The sequence below is a fragment of the Oncorhynchus clarkii genome, chromosome 30 (genome assembly GCF_045791955.1).
Source record: "Oncorhynchus clarkii lewisi isolate Uvic-CL-2024 chromosome 30, UVic_Ocla_1.0, whole genome shotgun sequence".
NCBI classification, from domain to species: Eukaryota; Metazoa; Chordata; class Actinopteri; order Salmoniformes; family Salmonidae; genus Oncorhynchus; species Oncorhynchus clarkii.
The window spans coordinates 34,691,857-34,710,847 of NC_092176.1; the positions used below are offsets into that span (position 1 = coordinate 34,691,857).

Genomic DNA, 18,991 nt, shown 5'->3' on the forward strand with positions numbered 1-18,991 from the left:
GGTCCCACAGACCCGTTATCCTCCCCTGGTGTCAGTGTGACAGGCCCCACAGACCCGTTATCCTCCCCTGGTGTCAGTGTGACAGGCCCCACAGACCAGTTATCCTCCCCTGGTGTCAGTGTGACAGACCCCACAGACCCGTTATCCTCCCCTGGTGTTGGTGTGACAGACCCCACAGACCCACCATCCTCCCCTGGTGTCAGTGTGACAGGCCCCACAGACCCACCATTCTCGCCTGGTGTTGGTGTGACAGGTCCACCAGACCCATTATCCTCCCCTGGTGTTGGTGTGACAGGCCCCACAGACCCGTTATCCTCCCCTGGTGTCAGTGTGACAGACCCCACAGACACACCATGCTCCCCTGGTGTCAGTGTGACAGACTCCACAGACCCACCATCCTCCCCTGGTGTTGGTGTGACAGGCCCCACAGACCCGTTATCCTCCCCTGGTGTCAGTGTGACAGACCCCACAGACACACCATCCTCCCCTGGTGTCAGTGTGACAGGTCCCACAGACCCGTTATCCTCCCCTGGTGTCAGTGTGACAGGCCCAAACAGACCCGTTATCCTCCCCTGGTGTCAGTGTGACAGACCCCACAGACCCGTTATCCTCCCTGGTGTTGGTGTAACAGGCCCCACAGACCCGTTATCCTCCCCTGGTGTTGGTGTGACAGGCCCAAACAGACCCATTATCCTCCCCTGGTGTCAGTGTGACAGGCCCCACAGACCCGTTATCCTTCCCTGGTGTCAGTGTGACAGACCCCACAGACCCATTATCCTCCCCTGGTGTTGGTGTGACAGGCCCAAACAGACCCGTTATCCTCCCCTGGTGTTGGTGTGACAGACCCCACAGACACACCATCCTCGCCTGGTGTCAGTGTCACAGACTCCACAGACCCACCATCCTCCCCTGGTGTCAGTGTGACAGACCCCACAGACCCACCACCCTCCCCTGGTGTCAGTGTGACAGACCCCATAGACACATTATCCTCCCCTGGTGTTGGTGTGACAGGCCCCACAGACCAGTTATCCTCCCCTGGTGTCAGTGTGACAGGCCCCAAAGACCCGTTATCCTCCACTGGTGTTGGTGTGACAGACCCCACAGACACACCATCCTCCCCTGGTGTCAGTGTGACAGACCACACAGACACACCATTCTCCCCTGGTGTTGGTGTGACAGGTCCCACAGACCTGTTATCCTCCCCTGGTGTCAGTGTGACAGGTCCCATAGACCCGTTATCCTCCCCTGGTGTCAGTGTGACAGGCCCAAACAGACCCGTTATCCTCCCCTGGTGTCAGTGTGACAGACCCCACAGACACACCATGCTCCCCTGGTGTCAGTGTGACAGACTCCACAGACCCACCATTCTCCCCTGGTGTTGGTGTGACAGGTCCCACAGACCCGTTATCCTCCCCTGGTGTCAGTGTGACAGGCCCCACAGACCCGTTATCCTCCCCTGGTGTCAGTGTGACAGGCCCCACAGACCCGTTATCCTCTCCTGGTGTCAGTGTGACAGGCCCCACAGACCCGTTATCCTCCCCTGGTGTTGGTGTGACAGGCCCAAACAGACCCGTTATCCTCCCCTGGTGTCAGTGTGACAGGCCCCACAGACCCGTTATCCTCCCCTGGTGTTGGTGTGACAGGCCCAAACAGACCCGTTATCCTCCCCTGGTGTCAGTGTGACAGGTCCCACAGACCCGTTATCGTCCCCTGGTGTCAGTGTGACAGGCCCCACAGACCCGTTATCCTCCCCTGGTGTCAGTGTGACACGCCCCACAGACCCGTTATCCTCCCCTGGTGTTGGTGTTACAGACCCCACAGACCCACCATCCTCCCCTGGTGTCAGTGTGACAGGCCCCACAGACCCACCATTCTCCCCTGGTGTTGGTGTGACAGGTCCACCAGACCCATTATCCTCCCCTGGTGTTGGTGTGACAGGCCCCACAGACCCGTTATCCTCCCCTGGTGTTGGTGTGACAGGCCCCACAGACCCGTTATCCTCCCCTGGTGTCAGTGTGACAGACCCCACAGACACACCATGCTCCCCTGGTGTCAGTGTGACAGACTCCACAGACCCACCATCCTCCCCTGGTGTTGGTGTGACAGGCCCCTCAGACCCGTTATCCTCCCCTGGTGTTGGTGTGACAGACCCCACAGACCCGTTATCCTCCCCTGGTGTCTGTGTGACAGACCCCACAGACCCACCATCCTCCCCTGGTGTTGGTGTGACAGGCCCAAACAGACCCGTTATCCTCCCCTGGTGTTGGTGTGACAGGCCCAAACAGACCCGTTATCCTCCCCTGGTGTCGGTGTGACAGGTCCCACATATCCATCATCTTCCCCTGGTGTCTGTGTGACAGGCCCCACAGACCCGTTATCCTCCCCTGGCGTTGGTGTGACAGACTCCACAGACCCACCATCCTCCCCTGGTGTTGGAATGACAGGTCCCACAGACCCGTTATCCCCCCCCTGGTGTCAGTGTGACAGGCCCCAAAGACCCGTTATCCTCACCTGGTGTTGGTGTGACAGACCCCACAGACACACCATCCTCCCCTGGTGTCAGTGTGACAGACCACACAGACACACCATTCTCCCCTGGTGTTGGTGTGACAGGTCCCACAGACCCGTTATCCTCCCCTGGTGTTGGTGTGTCAGGCCCGACAAACCCGTTATCCTCCCCTGGTGTCAGTGTGACAAGCCAACAGACCCGTTATCCTCCCCTGGTGTCAGTGTGACAGACCCCACAGACACACCATCCTCCCCTGGTGTCAGTGTGACAGGTCCCACAGACCCGTTATCCTCCACTGGTGTCAGTGTGACAGGCCCAAACAGACCCGTTATCCTCCCCTGGTGTCAGTGTGACAGGCCCAAACAGACCCGTTATCCTCCCCTGGTGTCAGTGTGACAGACCCCAGAGACCCGTTATCCTCCCTGGTGTTGGTGTGACAGACCCCACAGACACACAATGCTCCCCTGGTGTCAGTGTGACAGAATCCACAGACCCACCATTCTCCCCTGGTGTTGGTGTGACAGGTCCCACAGACCCGTTATCCTCCCCTGATGTCAGTGTGACAGGCCCCACAGACCCGTTATCCTCCCCTGGTGTCAGTGTGACAGGCCCCACAGACCCGTTATCCTCCCTGGTGTTGGTGTGACAGACCCCACAGACGCACCATCCTCCCCTGGTGTCAGTGTGACAGGTCCCACAGACCCGTTATCCTCCACTGGTGTCAGTGTGACAGGCCCAAACAGACCCGTTATCCTCCCCTGGTGTCAGTGTGACAGACCCCACAGACCCGTTATCCTCCCTGGTGTTGGTGTAACAGGCCCCACAGACCCGTTATCCTCCCCTGGTGTTGGTGTGACAGGCCCAAACAGACCCATTATCCTTCCCTGGTGTCAGTGTGACAGGCCCCACAGACCCGTTATCCTCCCCTGGTGTCAGTGTGACAGACCCCACAGACCCGTTATCCTCCCCTGGTGTTGGTGTGACAGGCCCAAACAGACCTGTTATCCTCCCCTGGTGTTGGTGTGACAGACCCCACAGACACACCATCCTCCCCTGGTGTCAGTGTCACAGACTCCACAGACCCACCATCCTCCCCTGGTGTCAGTGTGACAGACCCCACAGACCCACCAACCTCCCCTGGTGTCAGTGTGACAGACCCCACAGACACATTATCCTCCCCTGGTGTTGGTGTGACAGGCCCCTCAGACCCGTTATCCTCCCCTGGTGTCAGTGTGACAGGCCCCACAGACCCGTTATCCTCCCCTGGTGTCAGTGTGACAGGCCCCACAGACCCGTTATCCTCCCCTGGTGTCAGTGTGACAGACCCCACAGACACACCATCCTCCCCTGGTGTCAGTGTGACAGGTCCCACAGACCCGTTATCCTCCCCTGGTGTCAGTGTGACAGGCCCAAACAGACCCGTTATCCTCCCCTGGTGTCAGTGTGACAGACCCCACAGACCCGTTATCCTCCCTGGTGTTGGTGTGACAGGCCCCACAGACCCGTTATCCTCCCCTGGTGTTGGTGTGACAGGCCCAAACAGACCCATTATCCTCCCCTGGTGTCAGTGTGACAGGCCCCACAGACCCGTTATCCTCCCCTGGTGTCAGTGTGACAGACCCCACAGACCCGTTATCCTCCCCTGGTGTTGGTGTGACAGACCCCACAGACACACCATCCTCCCCTGGTGTCAGTGTGACAGACCCCACAGACACACCATCCTCCCCTGGTGTCAGTGTGACAGACTCCACAGACCCACCATCCTCCCCTGCTGTCAGTGTGACAGACCCCACAGACCCACCATCCTCCCCTGGTGTCAGTGTGACAGACCCCACAGACACGTTATCCTCCCCTGGTGTTGGTGTGACAGGCCCCTCAAACCCGTTATCCTCCCCTGGTGTCAGTGTGACAGTCCCCACAGACCCGTTATCCTCCCCTGGTGTCAGTGTGACAGACCCCACAGACCCACCATCCTCCCCTGGTGTCAGTGTGACAGGTCCCACAGACCCGTTTTCCTCCCCTGGTGTCAGTGTGACAGGCCCCACAGACCCGTTATCCTCCCCTGGTGTCAGTGTGACAGACCCCACAGACACACCATCCTCCCCTGGTGTCAGTGTGACAGACTCCACAGACCCACCATCCTCCCCTGGTGTTGGTGTGACAGGCCCCTCAGACCCGTTATCCTCCCCTGGTGTCAGTGTGACAGACCCCACAGACCCGTTATCCTCCCCTGGTGTTGGTGTGACAGACCCCACAGACCCGTTATCCTCCCCTGGTGTCAGTGTGACAGGCCCCACAGACCCGTTATCCTCCCCTGGTGTCAGTGTGACAGGCCCCACAGACCCGTTATCCTCCCCTGGTGTCAGTGTGACAGGCCCCATAGACCCGTTATCCTCCCCTGGTGTCAGTGTGACAGACCCCAAAGACCCGTTATCCTCCCCTGGAGTGTTAGTGTGACAGACCCCACAGACCCGTTATCCTCCCCTGGTGTCAGTGTGACAGACCCCATAGACCCGTTATCCTCCCCTGGTGTCAGTGTGACAGGCCCCACAGACCCACCATCCTCCCCTGGTGTCAGTGTGACAGACCCCACAGACCCGTTATCATCTCCTGGTGTTGGTGTGACAGACCCCACAGACCCGTTATCCTCCCCTGGTGTCAGTGTGACAGGCCCCACAGACCCGTTATCATCTCCTGGTGTTGGTGTGACAGACCCCACAGACCCGTTATCCTCCCCTGGTGTCAGTGTGACAGGCCCCACAGACCCGTTATCCTCCCCTGGTGTCAGTGTGACAGGCCTTGATGGCACGTCTCTCACTTCTCCTAAAGGATCCTTGCATGAGTTTCACATAAAGGACTTTGCTCTGAGCAAGAGGAGATAAAAGCTATTGAAGTTTTCAATCACAACTAATCCTGTGAAGAGTTACTATTTCTTTTCAAAAGTTTTCCTTATTAGATATATCATACTCTTTGGGTGGGCCACCAGAGTTTTAGATGTATGACAAAAGTTTGGCAATAATCCCATGAGTTGCTACTTTGCCGTGAGCGATTAACGAGCATGCAGTCACACCACGTAATGCTCAAACGCAATGGCTCTTTCTCAGAATAAAATACATCTAGTACATTTAATATGGAAGCCGGCACAGTAACCTGACTTTGCAAGTGACTGCCAAGCTGTCAAGGGGAAAGAGACTGACATTTTGTGGGACGTTATGTTCTGTTTGTTATGTAAGTCTGAAGTTGACATTGGAAACTGTCATTAAACAGTCCTGTTATACACAATGGTACAGAAAATTCATGCAGCATTAACATTGTCATTAGTTATGACCCTGACCCTGACTGCTGTGCAGCAAACATGTTCTCTTCTCCCCACGGTAATCTGTCAACTGCACCCACATAAAAACACACACATGGTTTTACAATCATATCAAATGGAGTCAGATAGTGGTCATCAGTTCATGGAGTCTGTGAAGGAAGAAACCAAATGGAAAAAGTGGTAAATTAGATCCAAAAACTGGTTTCACCGTGTCAAATGAATGGATTGTGTTAAGAGGTGTCATGATTGTGTCATGATGCCTGTATCTAAACCAAAGTAGATTGTTTTAAGATGATTATATACATCAGTTGGCGTCTCTATAAGCTACAATATGAGATCCTAAACCTAGCATGAAAGTGCATCTTTGTAGCTCTGTGGGGTGATACAGTCCAAATGTTAGCCTTGGGGTACACTGAGCCAATGGCCACCATTCCCCGTACAAATGATGATGTCATTTTGTTGGTTTTATGCATAATATGCATAGTATTTTGCCAATGTGTCATGCATATGTACTCAGTGGAGTGCATTTATATGGATGTAAACTCGGCCCTAATGTCACCTTCGGCCACATGGCAAAACACAATGCCCAAGGACCTCTGAGGGACCAAACTGTATCGCTCTCTCTAACCAGAGAATTAACAACAGAAATGTGTGTTAGAATAAGACTGTTGCAGCCATTTTTGGCATCTAAACTCTGAAGCTATCTATATGGATGTATGATCTCTGTGGCTACTTGTTGTTCAGAGTGAACTCTGATGACACTGTATGGAATCAGCTTTTATATTACAGATAGATTGTAGGTCATATCAATTTCATTTCTAATCCCCTTTATTTTCATTTTTTGTTAAAAATACTTTTCCCCCTTACCCTTCCATCCCTACCCTAATTGGAGTAAACTAAAGGACAGCAATACACACAGTTATTTCGCTCACATCTACGGCATCTGTAGTTAAATAATTGTACATATAATCCTAATTTCCTCTTTCTTCAAGGGCTGGATTTTCACTCACAGCGGCCAATCCGACATTCATTCTGCAACTCCAACCCTCCGACGTCCACAGATTAACCCATCTTTCCCAGTATAACGCCATTTAGCTATTTCCTTTTGCAATATACCCCTCATTTTAATATAATGTCTTACAAAGGTCCTGAACCTCCCTATTTGTACAAGTGATTCTGATATTGCCTTAAAAATAAATACTTTACCCAAGAGTATAATGATATTTCCCATTTACTAATCATAGATTTTCAGATCCTCTAACATTGGATATCTTATTTTTATTACAGTACCTTCGGTTTTGCCTGTGGATTGGTCAACAATTGATTTAGAATATTAACAAGTCAGATATGGTATAAATGGAATGGTTTGTTGTTCTCCATCTTCTCCTGTTTCTGGTCCACAGAGGAAGGTTGTATGATCAATACTAATTTCCTAGAGCATCTAGGCATCTCTTTGTTCATGTTTTGTCTTATGTGCCTAGATTCATATCTTGTAATGATTTTTAATGCTTTGTATGTTACGTTTGTGCCTTCTATAATGTATCATTCATTTTACAAAGTTATTAAATCATACTAGCTTTGATATTCGCTTCTCATAACCATTCCTAGATCTTAGTCAGCTAAATGCATAATACTTGATTGCACATGGTTTTACAATAATATCAAATGGAGTCAGATAGTCAGGTTTATCAAATGTAGATTTCAATATGATTTATCACTACATTGTTATGGAGCAGACATCATCATGTCTTGTCTATACAAAAGTAAAACAAGCAGGAGTCAAGCCCCCCTTGAGGTTCCTGAGAGAGCAACAAAGGAAGTAAGAAGTCCATTCAAGCAGCAGCGAGGGATAAAAACAACTGAATGACACTGAAGGGATACATTAACAAAAAAGAAAACATACATTGTACCTGTTTGAAAGAGAGGCAATGATAGAGTAGCAGAGGCACACACAGTCTCATTTGATGACATGGAGTCTGAGCTTGCTAAACATATCAATACTTTCGTGAACCAGTTTCATGGGCTTTAGTAGCCTCAAATGCAGAGAACTTGCCTATGAATTGGCACATCGAAACAACATCCCAATTCCAGGCAAGTGTTCAATAAATAGAAAGGTAAGTGACATTGAACAGAGATAACTACAAAACATTAAGAACACCTACCTAATATTGAGTTAACCCCCACCCTCTTTTCCCTCAGAACAGCCTCAATTTGGCAGGGCATCAAATCAAATCAAATCTTATTGGTCACATACACATGGTTAGCAGATGTTAATGCAAGTGTAGCGAAATGCTTATGCTTCTAGTTCCGACAGTGCAGTAATATCGAACAAGTAATCTAACAAACTCACAACGACTACCTTATACACACAAATGTAAAGGGATGAATAAGAATATGTACATATACAGTGCCTTGCGAAAGTATTCGGCCCCCTTGAACTTTGCGACCTTTTGCCACATTTCAGGCTTCAAACATAAAGATATAAAACTGTATTTTTTTGTGAAGAATCAACAACAAGTGGGACACAATCATGAAGTGGAACGACATTTATTGGATATTTCAAACTTTTTTAACAAATCAAATACTGAAAAATTGGGCGTGCAAAATTATTCAGCCCCTTTACTTTCAGTGCAGCAAACTCTCTCCAGAAGTTCAGTGAGGATCTCTGAATGATCCAATGTTGACCTAAATGACTAATGATGATAAATACAATCCACCTGTGTGTAATCAAGTCTCCGTATAAATGCACCTGCACTGTGATAGTCTCAGAGGTCCGTTGAAAGCGCAGAGAGCATCATGAAGAACAAGGAACACACCAGGCAGGTCCGAGATACTGTTGTGAAGAAGTTTAAAGCCGGATTTGGATGCAAAAAGATTTCCCAAGCTTTAAACATCTCATGGAGCACTGTGCAAGCGATAATATTGAAATGGAAGGAGTATCAGACCACTGCAAATCTACCAAGACCTGGCCGTCCCGCTAAACTTTCAGCTCATACAAGGAGAAGACTGATCAGAGATGCAGCCAAGAGGCCCATGATCATTCTGGATGAACTGCAGAGATCTACAGCTGAGGACAACAAATCTGGCCTTTATGGAAGAGTGGCAAGAAAGCCATTTCTTAAAGATATCCATAAAAAGTGTCTTTTAAAGTTTGCCACAAGCCACCTGGGAGACACACCAAACATGTGGAAGAAGGTGCTCTGGTCAGATGAAACCAAAATTGAACTTTTTGGCAACAATGCAAAACATTATGTTTGGCGTAAAAGCAACACAGCTGAACACACCATCCCCACTGTCAAACATGGTGGTGGCAGCATCATGGTTTGGGCCTGCTTTTCTTCAGCAGGGACAGGGAAGATGGTTAAAATTGATGGGAAGATGGATGGAGCCAAATACAGGACCATTCTGTAAGAAAACCTGATGGAGTCTGCAAAAGACCTGAGACTGGGACGGAGATTTGTCTTCCAACAAGACAATGATCCAAAACATAAAGCAAAATCTACAATGGAATGGTTCAAAAATAAACATATCCAGGTGTTAGAATGGCCAAGTCAAAGTCCAGACCTGAATCCAATCGAGAATCTGTGGAAAGAACTGAAAACTGCTGTTCACAAATGCTCTCCATCCAACCTCACTGAGCTCGAGCTGTTTTGCAAGGAGGAATGGGAAAAAATGTCAGTCTCTCGATGTGCAAAACTGATAGAGACATACCCCAAGCGACTTACAGCTGTAATCGCAGCAAAAGGTGGCGCTACAAAGTATTAACTTAAGGGGGCTGAATAATTTTGCACGCCCAATTTTTCAGTTTTTGATTTCTTAAAAAAGTTTGAAATATCCAATAAATGTCGTTCCACTTCATGATTGTGTCCCACTTGTTGTTGATTCGTCACAAACAAATACAGTTTTATGTCTTTATGTTTGAAGCCTGAAATGTGGCAAAAGGTCGCAAAGTTCAAGAGGGCCGAATACTTTCGCAAGGCACTGTAAATATATGGATAAGCAATGGCAAGATGCAGTAGAAGTGGCCAGAGATTTGAATCTGTATGTTGGCAGCAGCCTCTATGTTAGTGTTGGCTGTTTAACAGTCTGATGGCCTTGAGATAGAAGCTGTTTTTCAGTCTCTTGGTCCCAGCTTTGATGCACCTGTACTGACCTCGCCTTCTGGATGATAGTGGGGTGAACAGGCAGTGGCTCAAGTGGTTGCTGTCCTTGATGATCTTTTGGGCCTTCTTGTGACATTGGGTGCTGAAAGTGTCCTGGAGTGCAAGTAGTTTGCCCCCTGTGATGCATTGTGCAGACCGCACTACCCTCTGCAGAGCCTTGCGGTTGAGGGAGGTGCAGTTGCCATACCAGGCGGTGATACAGCCCGACAGGATGCTCTCGATTGTGCATCTGTAAAAGTTTGTGAGTGTTTTAGGTGACAAGCCAAATTCTTTCAGCCTCCTGAAGTTGAAAAGGCGCTGTTGCGCCTTCTTCCCAACTCTGTCTGTGTGGGTGGACCATTTCAGTTTGACCTTCTCCGCTACTGTCCCATCGATGTGGATAGGGGGGTGCTCCCTCTGCTGTTTACTGAAGTTCAAGATCATCTCCTTTGTTTTGTTGATTTTGAGTGAGAGGTTATTTTCCTGACACCACACTCCGAGGGCCCTCACCTCCTCCTTTAGGAGGTCTCGTCGTTGTTGGTAACCAAGCCTACTACTGAAGTGGCGTCTGCAAACTTGATGATTGAGTTGGAGGCGTGCATGGCCATGCAGTCATGGTTGAACAGGGAGTACTGGAGAGGGCTGAGAACGCACCCTTGTGGGGCCCCAGTGTTGGCACTACAAGGTGTAGAAAGTGTTCCACAGGGATGCTGGCACATGTTGACTTCAATGCTTCCCAACGTTGTGTTAAATTGGCTGGATGTCCTTTGTGTGGTGGACCGTGATACACACGTGAAACGGTTGAGCATGAAAAACCCAGCAGCATTGCAGTTTTTGACACCCTCAAACTGGTTCATCTGGCACCTACTACAACGCCATGTTCAAAGGCACTTAAATCTTCTGTCTTGCCCATTCATCCTCTGAATGGCACACATACACAATCCATGTCTCAATTGTCTCAAGGCTTAACATCCTTCTTTAACCTGTTTCCTCCCCTTCATCAACACTGATTGAACGGAATTGAACTGGAATTGAAGTCTCGTAAATAAGAGATCATAGCGTTCACCTGAATTCACCTAGTTTATATCTGAATGTAGGCATATATTTAAGATTTACAATATATACCACACCTCCATTCCATGAATTAAACTTTGACCTACCAGCACATTCACCCACTGTCACAGTACACCAACACCCACTTACCTACTTTTTATTATTAACATTTTAGTCAATTAGCAGATGCTGTTATCCATAGCAACTTACAGTTAGTACATTCATCTTAAGACAGCTATGTGAGACAACCACATATCGCAGGAAGTCAATGTTTCCTCCTTAAAGTAGAATCAGAGCTAGGAAGGGGGAATTGTCGAGGGGGTATGGGGACGAGGTGAGGTGGATTTTAAGAGGCTGGGTTTCAGACGTTTTTGGAAGATGGGCAGGGACGCCGCTGTCCTAGCTTCAGGGGGAAGCTGGTTCCAACATTGGGGTGCCAGGACAGAGAAGAGCTTAGACTGGGCAGAGTAGGAGCTGCCGACCCGTAGGGGTGGGAGAAAAAAGAAACCTGATGTGGCAGAGCGGAGTGCTCAGGTTGGGGTGTAGGGTTTGAGCATAGCATGGGGGGGGGGGCAGTTATTCTTACTGTACCGTAGGTAAGCACCATGGTATTGCAGTGGATGCGAGCTTCGACTGGAAGCTAGTGGAGTGTGCAGAGGAGGGGGGTGACATGAGAGAACTTGGGAAACCAGGCCTTCTAGGTAATTCGCAGGGGTTTGATGGCACAAGCGGGAAGCGGTTCAGCTTGAGGAGATGGGCCGACATCCAAGTTGAGATTTCTGCCAGGCATGCAAAGATGAGTGTAGTCACCTGGGTGTTAGAAGGTGAAAGTAGAAAAGCATAGCAATGATAGGAGAGTAGAAAAGCATAGCAATGATAGGAGAGACCATATGAGGATATGACGGAGCCAAGTGACTTGGTATATAGAGAGAAGAGGAGACGGATTAGAACCAAGCACTGGGGGACACCAGTAGTGAGAATACGTGGTGCAGAAACAAATCCTCTCCAAGTCACCTGATAGGAGTGGCCTGCCAGGTAGGATGCAATCCAAGGGTGTGTAGAGCCTGAGACGCCCAGCCCTGAGAGGGTGGAGAGGAGGATCTGATAGAGCCTGAGACGCCCAGCCCTGAGAAGGTGGAGAGGAGGATCTGATAGAGTCTGAGACGCTCAGCCCTGAGAGGGTGGAGAGGAGGATCTGATAGAGTCTGAGACACCCAGCCCTGAGAGGGTGGAGAGGAGGATCTGATAGTCTGAGACGCCCAGCCCTGAGAGGATGGAGAGGAGTATCTGATAGAGTCTGAGACGCCCAGCCCTGAGAGGGTGGAGAGGAGGATCTAAGGGTTCACGGTATCAAAGGCAGCGGATAGATCTAGGAGGATGAGAACAGAGGAGAGAGAGTCAGCTTTGGCAGTGCAGACAGCCTCCGTGATACAGATGAGAGCAGTCTCGATTCAGTGACCAGTCTTGAATCGTGACTGGTTAGGGTCAAGAAGATGGTTCTGATAGAGATAACGAGAAAGAGTCAGCACGCTCAAGTGTTTTGGAAAGAAAAGAAAAAAGGTATACAGGTCTGTAGTTTTTGACATCAGGTGAGTCGAGTGTTAGTTTCTTGAGGAGGAGGGCAACTCGAGCCATTTTGAAGTCAGGGGTGACGCAGCCAGTGGTCAGGGATTGATGTCGTCATTTTTTGGGAATGAGATGTTCGATGAGCAGGTGTCCACATACCTTTGGTCATGTATAGTATGTATGTATGCATGTAAGGATGGCTGGGGAAGGCCAGTATTACAGGGGTTACATACTCTGGTTGAAAACAACAGGGTTGAAGAGAGGTGATTCTCCAAGTCACAAGGCATGATAAGGTGATAATGGTAGTGAGGAATGGGAGAAGGTCTTGAGAGATGGTCTGGAGTAGGGAGGAGGGGATGAGATTGAGCGGAAGAGTTGTCGGGAGCGAAGACCTCAATAGTCACAGGATGTCATCTGGAGAGAGAGGGGAGAAAGAGGTTAATGCGCAGGGTAGTTCTTTGTGAGTGAGACTAGTGGACTCAATTTGTTAATACAGCTTATGTAGAGTGACTGGGAATAAAGACGAGCTCATGAATTTCATCTATGCATCAGCGGAGGCAGATTCACTTTGAGTGACTGGACATAGCTTCTGTTCTTCTCGGTAATGTATGTCACATGCTCTCAGTACTTATATTTGTTCTCATGAGGTTGTCAGCACATCTCTGATGATATATACCAGAATACCATAATATACCAGTATTGTATGCAACTTTCTCATTGTTTGAGTGAATTCAGAATACATTTATGCATCTGGCTTGGTTGCAGTTGTAACTGCAAAGTTATTGGAGGCTGAAGACTTCTTTCAGAGGAGTGTTTGATAGGTGCAGTAGGTGTCTGCATAGAAATGAGCAGGTGCCTCTAGTGGATGTGTTTGTGTATACTGTACCTTAATCAATAAATGTCTGTCTCTCTTTCTCCTTCCCCTGTCTCTCTCTCTTTCTCCATCCCCTGCCTCCCTCTCTTTCTCCATCCCACTCTCTCTCTTTCTCCATCCCTCTCCATCTCCATATCTCCATCTCCATCGCTCTCTCGATCTGTCTCTTTCTCCCACCCCCATCTCTCTCTCACTCTCCCTTTTTCCATCCTGTCTCTCTCTCTCTCTCTCCATCCCTTGTCTCTGTCTCTCTCTCTTTCTCCACCCCCCTGTCTCTCTCTCTTTCTCCATCCCCTGTCTCTCTCTCTTTCTCCATCCCCTGTCTCTCTCTCTCTTTCTCCATCCCCTGTCTCTCTCTCTCTTTCTCCATCCCCCTGTCTCTCTCTCTTTCTCCATCCCCTTGTCAATTCAATTCAATTCAAGAGGCTTTATTGGCATGGGAAACATGTGTTAACATTGCTAAAAAAAAGTGAGGTAGATAATATATAAAAGTGGAACAAACAATAAAAATTAACAGTAAACATTACACATACAGAAGTTTCAAAACAATAAAGACATTACAAATGTCATATATATATTATATTATATTTACAATGGTGTTTGTTCTTCACTGGTTGCCCTTTTCTTGTGGCAATAGGTCACACATCTTGCTGCTCTGATGGCACACTGTGGAATTTCACCCAGTAGATATGGGAGTTTATCAAAATTGGATTTGTTTTCGAATTCTCTGTGGATCTGTGTAATCTGAGGGAAATATGTATCTCTGATATGGTCATACGTTGGACAGGAGGTTAGGAAGTGCAGCTCAGTTTCCACCTCATTTTGTGGGCAGTGTGCACATAGCCTGTCTTCTCTTGAGAGCCAGGTCTGTCTACGGCGGCCTTTCTCAATAGCAAGGCTATGCTCACTAAGTCTGTACATAGTCAAAGCTTTCCTTAAGTTTGGGTCAGTCACGGTGGACAGGTATTCTGCCACTGTGTACTCTCTGTTTAGGGCCAAATAGCATTCTAGTTTGCTCTGTTTTTTTGTTTATTCTTTCCAATGTGTCAAGTAATTATCTTTTTGTTTTCTCATGATTTGGTTGGGTCTAATTGTGCTGCTGTCCTGGGGCTCTGTGGGGTGTTTGTGTTCGTGAACAGAGCCCCAGGACCAGCTTGCTTAGGGGACACTTCTCCAGGTTCATCTCTCTGTAGGTGATGGCTTTGTTATGGAAGGTTTGGGAATCACTTCCTTTTAGGTGGTTGTAGAATTTAACGGCTCTTTTCTGGATTTTGATAATTAGTGGGTATCGGCCTAATTCTGCTCTGCATGCATTATTTGGTGTTCTACGTTGTACACAGAGGATAATTTTGCAGAATTCTGCATGTAAAGTCTCAATTTTGTGTTTGTCCCATTTTGTGAAGTCTTGGTTGGTGAGCGGACCCCAGACCTCACAACCATAAAGAGCAAAGGGCTCTATGACTGATTCAAGTATTTTTAGCCAGATGGTATGTTGAAATTTATGTTCGTTTTGATGGCATAGAATGCCCTTCTTGCCTTGTTTCTCAGATCGTTCACAGCTTTGTGGAAGTTATCTGTTGCGCTGATGTTTAGGCCATGGTATGTATAGTTTTTTTTGTGTGCTCTACGTCAATGGTGTCTAGATGGAATTTGTATTTGTGGTCCTGGTGACTGGACCCTTTTTGGAACACCATTATTTTGCTCTTACTGAGATTTACTGTCAGGGCCCAGGTCTGGCAGAATCTGTGCAGAAGATCTAGGTGCTGCTGTAGGCCCTCCTTGGTTGGTGACAGAAGCACCAGATCATCAGCAAACAGTAGACATTTGACTTTGGATTCTAGTAGGGTTCAGCCGGGTGCTGCAGACTTTTCTAGTGCCTGCGCCAATTCGTTGATATATATGTTGAAGAGGGTGGGGATAAGCTGCATCCCTGTCTCACCCCACGACCCTGTATGAAGAAATGTGTGTGTTTTTTGCCGATTTTAACCGCACACTTGTTGTTTGTGTACATGGATTTTATAATGTCGTATGTTTTACCCCCAACACCACTTTCCATCAATTTGTATAGACAAGCCAAATTGAGTCGAAGGCTTTTTTGAAATCAACAAAGCATGAGAAGACTTTGCCCTTGTTTTGGTTTGTTTGGTTGTCAATTAGGGTGTGCAGGGTGAGTACATGTTCTGTTGTATGGTAATTTGGTAAAAAGCCAATTTGACATTTGCTCAGTACATTGTTTTCATTGAGGAAATGTAGGAGTCTGCTGTTAATGATAATGCAGAGGATTTTCCCAAGGTTACTGTTGACGCATATTCCACGGTAGTTATTGGGGTCAAATTTGTCTCCACTTTTGTGGATTGGGGTGATCAGTCCTTGGTTCCAAATATTGGGGAAGATGTCAGAACTAAAGAGGATGTAAAGAGTTTTAGTATAGCCAATTGGAATTTGTTGTCTGTATATTTGATCATTTCATTAAGGATACCATCAACACCATAGGCCTTTTTGGGTTGGAGGGTTTTTATTTTGTCCTGTAACTCATTCAAGGTAATTGGAGAATCCAGTGGGTTCTGGTAGTCTTTAATATTTGATTCTAAGATTTGTATTTGATCATGTATATGTTTTTGCTCTTTATTCTTTGTTACATAGCCTCTCTCTCTCTCTCTCTCTCTCTCTCTGTCTCTGTGTGTGTGTGTGTGTGTGTTCCTGTAGGGATGATCTACTCCTCCACAGCTTTAGAGTCTCTCCTGTCAAGCGTCCTTTCCCAGGCTGGGCTTGCCAAACCTGACGGCTGTGTTTCCCTATTTGTCTCCTAGCTGGAGAAGAGGAGAACAGGAGAGGAGGAAAGGAGCCCTGCAGTGGTGGGCTTTCGTCCCAACACATCACTCTCCCTGTCTCCCTTTCTCCTCCCCTTGCCAGCTAGTGCTGTAGTGGCCCAGACACAGACACCCACAATGCTCTCTGCTCTACCAAGAGCCTGGGTGGACCAATACCAACAAGATGTGCTATTGTAGCTCTGCTCTATGTGGCACTGTCTTCAGTTATAGCAGTGAATCTGTAGTGTTGTAAACCACTCAAGACTTTCTAGTGGTAAGGCTAGAAAAGTAGGTTATGAAAGTAATACTTTGTTCCTACATATTTGATAAAATCTCATGAGTAAACTATTTTAGGCACTCTTTGAGTTCTAAGAATCAGAATTACACGCAAAGACATTTGGAATATTAGCAAAGCCAAGGCAGGTAGAGGACTTTGAATCATGTAGACAGACATCTTGACAAGTTTGGTTAGCGAACAATATGTTAGTCTGTCTTCCTTCAGTCTCAATCTGCTGTGTGTTTCCAACACCCAGACGGTGTCCCAAATGGCACACTATTCACTACATAGTGTACTACTTTTGACAAGAGCCCTATGGGCCCTGGTCTAAAGTAGTGCAGTATATAGGAACATGGGTGCCATTTGGGACGCATGCCCTGCCTCTTTATTTTACAGTCCCCTCAGTTATTTTCATCTGCGCTGCCTGAGTGTTTTATTAGCCCTGGTCCATGTAAAGCAATAAAAAGCAATTGCTTTTACATTTGGAACAATCAATAAATCATCAGTGATTGTGAGGCACGGCGTTGCAGCAGCTCGGTTCTCCCCAATTGTTCTCCGTCTGGATGGTATGATTCATGTGTTTTGTTTTGGGTTGAGATTTGCCTGTAATTATCTTGATTATATTGCCGTGGTTTGGGACTATACCTGCATCCCAACGGGCAGCCTATTCCCTATAGAGTGCACTACTTTTGACCAGAGCCCTATTCACCTTGGTCAAAAGTAGTGCACTAGAAAGGGTATAGGATTCCATTTGGGATACTAACCTTTATGGGTGATTCCACAGAGGTGGTGTAAATTGCTGTCCTACCCCAAAAAATGACTTAAAAAAACAAACAGTTAAGTCTCTAAACTTAGGAAATATTGTTAAATTAATATATTGTTAAGTCATTGTTTATACAACTATTCCTATTGAGAGGTGGCTGTCCCACACCCTGACTCCTAAAACATGTTCGAAAATAAAACAATTCCTGATTTTTGTAATATTTTTAACATTGTTATTTAAATAGATAATCTTGAGTTGTTCTATAACTACACTGAACAATACTCATCTAATCAGTAGCTTCGTTCATTTTTTAAAACATCTTAAAAAAAAACACTATCTCACTAATACACATTTATAGAATGTAGAATGAATTTTCATTTTACTAGGCAAGTCAGTTGAGACGCAGTAGCCAGTATACACTTTCTCAAAATAGTTCCAATAAATGTAAGATAACTCAAGAAATGTGTCATTCATTAAAGTGTGGGAAAAATAGGATATATCTTTTTTTCAAACCATTAATTTGCACCACTTGTGTAGAATCACCTATATATCAGAGGTGTTGGGACCTCCACAAGGCCGTAACATTGTAGCATTCTGGATAGTCTTCCATGATTTATTATCAAGGGCTTGGTCCATGGAAGTCAAGGGTTGCACCTCAAATGGCATCCTACTCCCTATATAGTTCACAACTTTTGACCAAGGGGCCCACAAGGCTCTGGATGGGTCCCCTTATCAAGAGTAGTGTACTACATACGGAATATGGTGCCATTTGGAACGCACTTCAGATTCTGTTCTCTCTCTACGCTCCGAATCAATACTCGTCATTTAGTGGGAACACAACAGTGTTAGTGTGTACATGCCTCTCCGTGATTCACATTGTGAAACAAGGACATTTAATTTAGCCTTTTATTTGGGTTCAGGCTTAACAGCCTTGACATATAGTCTGCATCCTTAATGGCACCCAATACCCCTCTGGTCAGAAGGAACAGGGTGCCATTTGAGATGCTGAAATAAAATCCCATTAATATCACTCCTTCCTCTTGAAACACTCTACTCTACGCTTTGAAAATGGCGCCTGCAAAATATCCTGCCATGAAAGCAGGTCTGCTCTGTCCCTCATCTTTTTTTTTTCATTCAACACAACAGTTACTCAAATAAGTTTTTGTGTCCAGACCAACTACATCCTTACAGCTTTGACTCACAGGCCTCCATAGAAACTCTCTCTCTCTCTCTCTCTCTCTCTCTCTCTCTCTCTCTCTCTCTCTCTCTCTCTCTCTCTCTCTCTCTCTCTCTCTCTCTCTCTCTCTCTCTCTCTCTCTCTCTCCAAAATGGCACCCTATTTCCTATGTAGTGCACTATTTCTGACTAGAGCTCTATGGTGCCTAGTGAAATGCATATAGTGAACATTTTGGACTGTCAGAGTTAAAGGGGGTGGCCCTGAGGTCCTATCTCACAGGAGCTAATTACTACATAACCATCAGGCACAGGGCATGCTGTGCTCAGCTGGAACAGAGTTTTTAATTGGTCCAACCTTAATTGGCTCATTGGACTCTGAGACAAATTGAATGCAGCAGGCTGTGACAACATGCTGGGTTGATATGGACAGACAGGCAGTTGGCAACACTCAGGTAGCCAATTTTATTGTGCAGATTTTGACAAGATCACAACATCTCCCACAGCA

The 18,991-nt window shown here is 47.2% G+C and overlaps 1 protein-coding gene across 1 annotated transcript in view; it reads left to right on the forward strand.

Moving 5' to 3' along the window:
• LOC139389534 (mucin-2-like) overlaps positions 1-5,391 on the forward strand; it is a 37,506-nt gene extending 32,115 nt beyond the window's left edge. The window contains exons 37-39 of the mRNA XM_071136353.1: positions 801-1,044; positions 4,884-4,956; positions 5,256-5,391. Of these exons, the coding sequence (XP_070992454.1) occupies positions 801-1,044; positions 4,884-4,956; positions 5,256-5,391 (453 nt within the window). The remainder of the gene's footprint in view (positions 1-800; positions 1,045-4,883; positions 4,957-5,255) is intronic.
• The last annotated feature ends 13,600 nt before the right edge of the window (positions 5,392-18,991 follow it).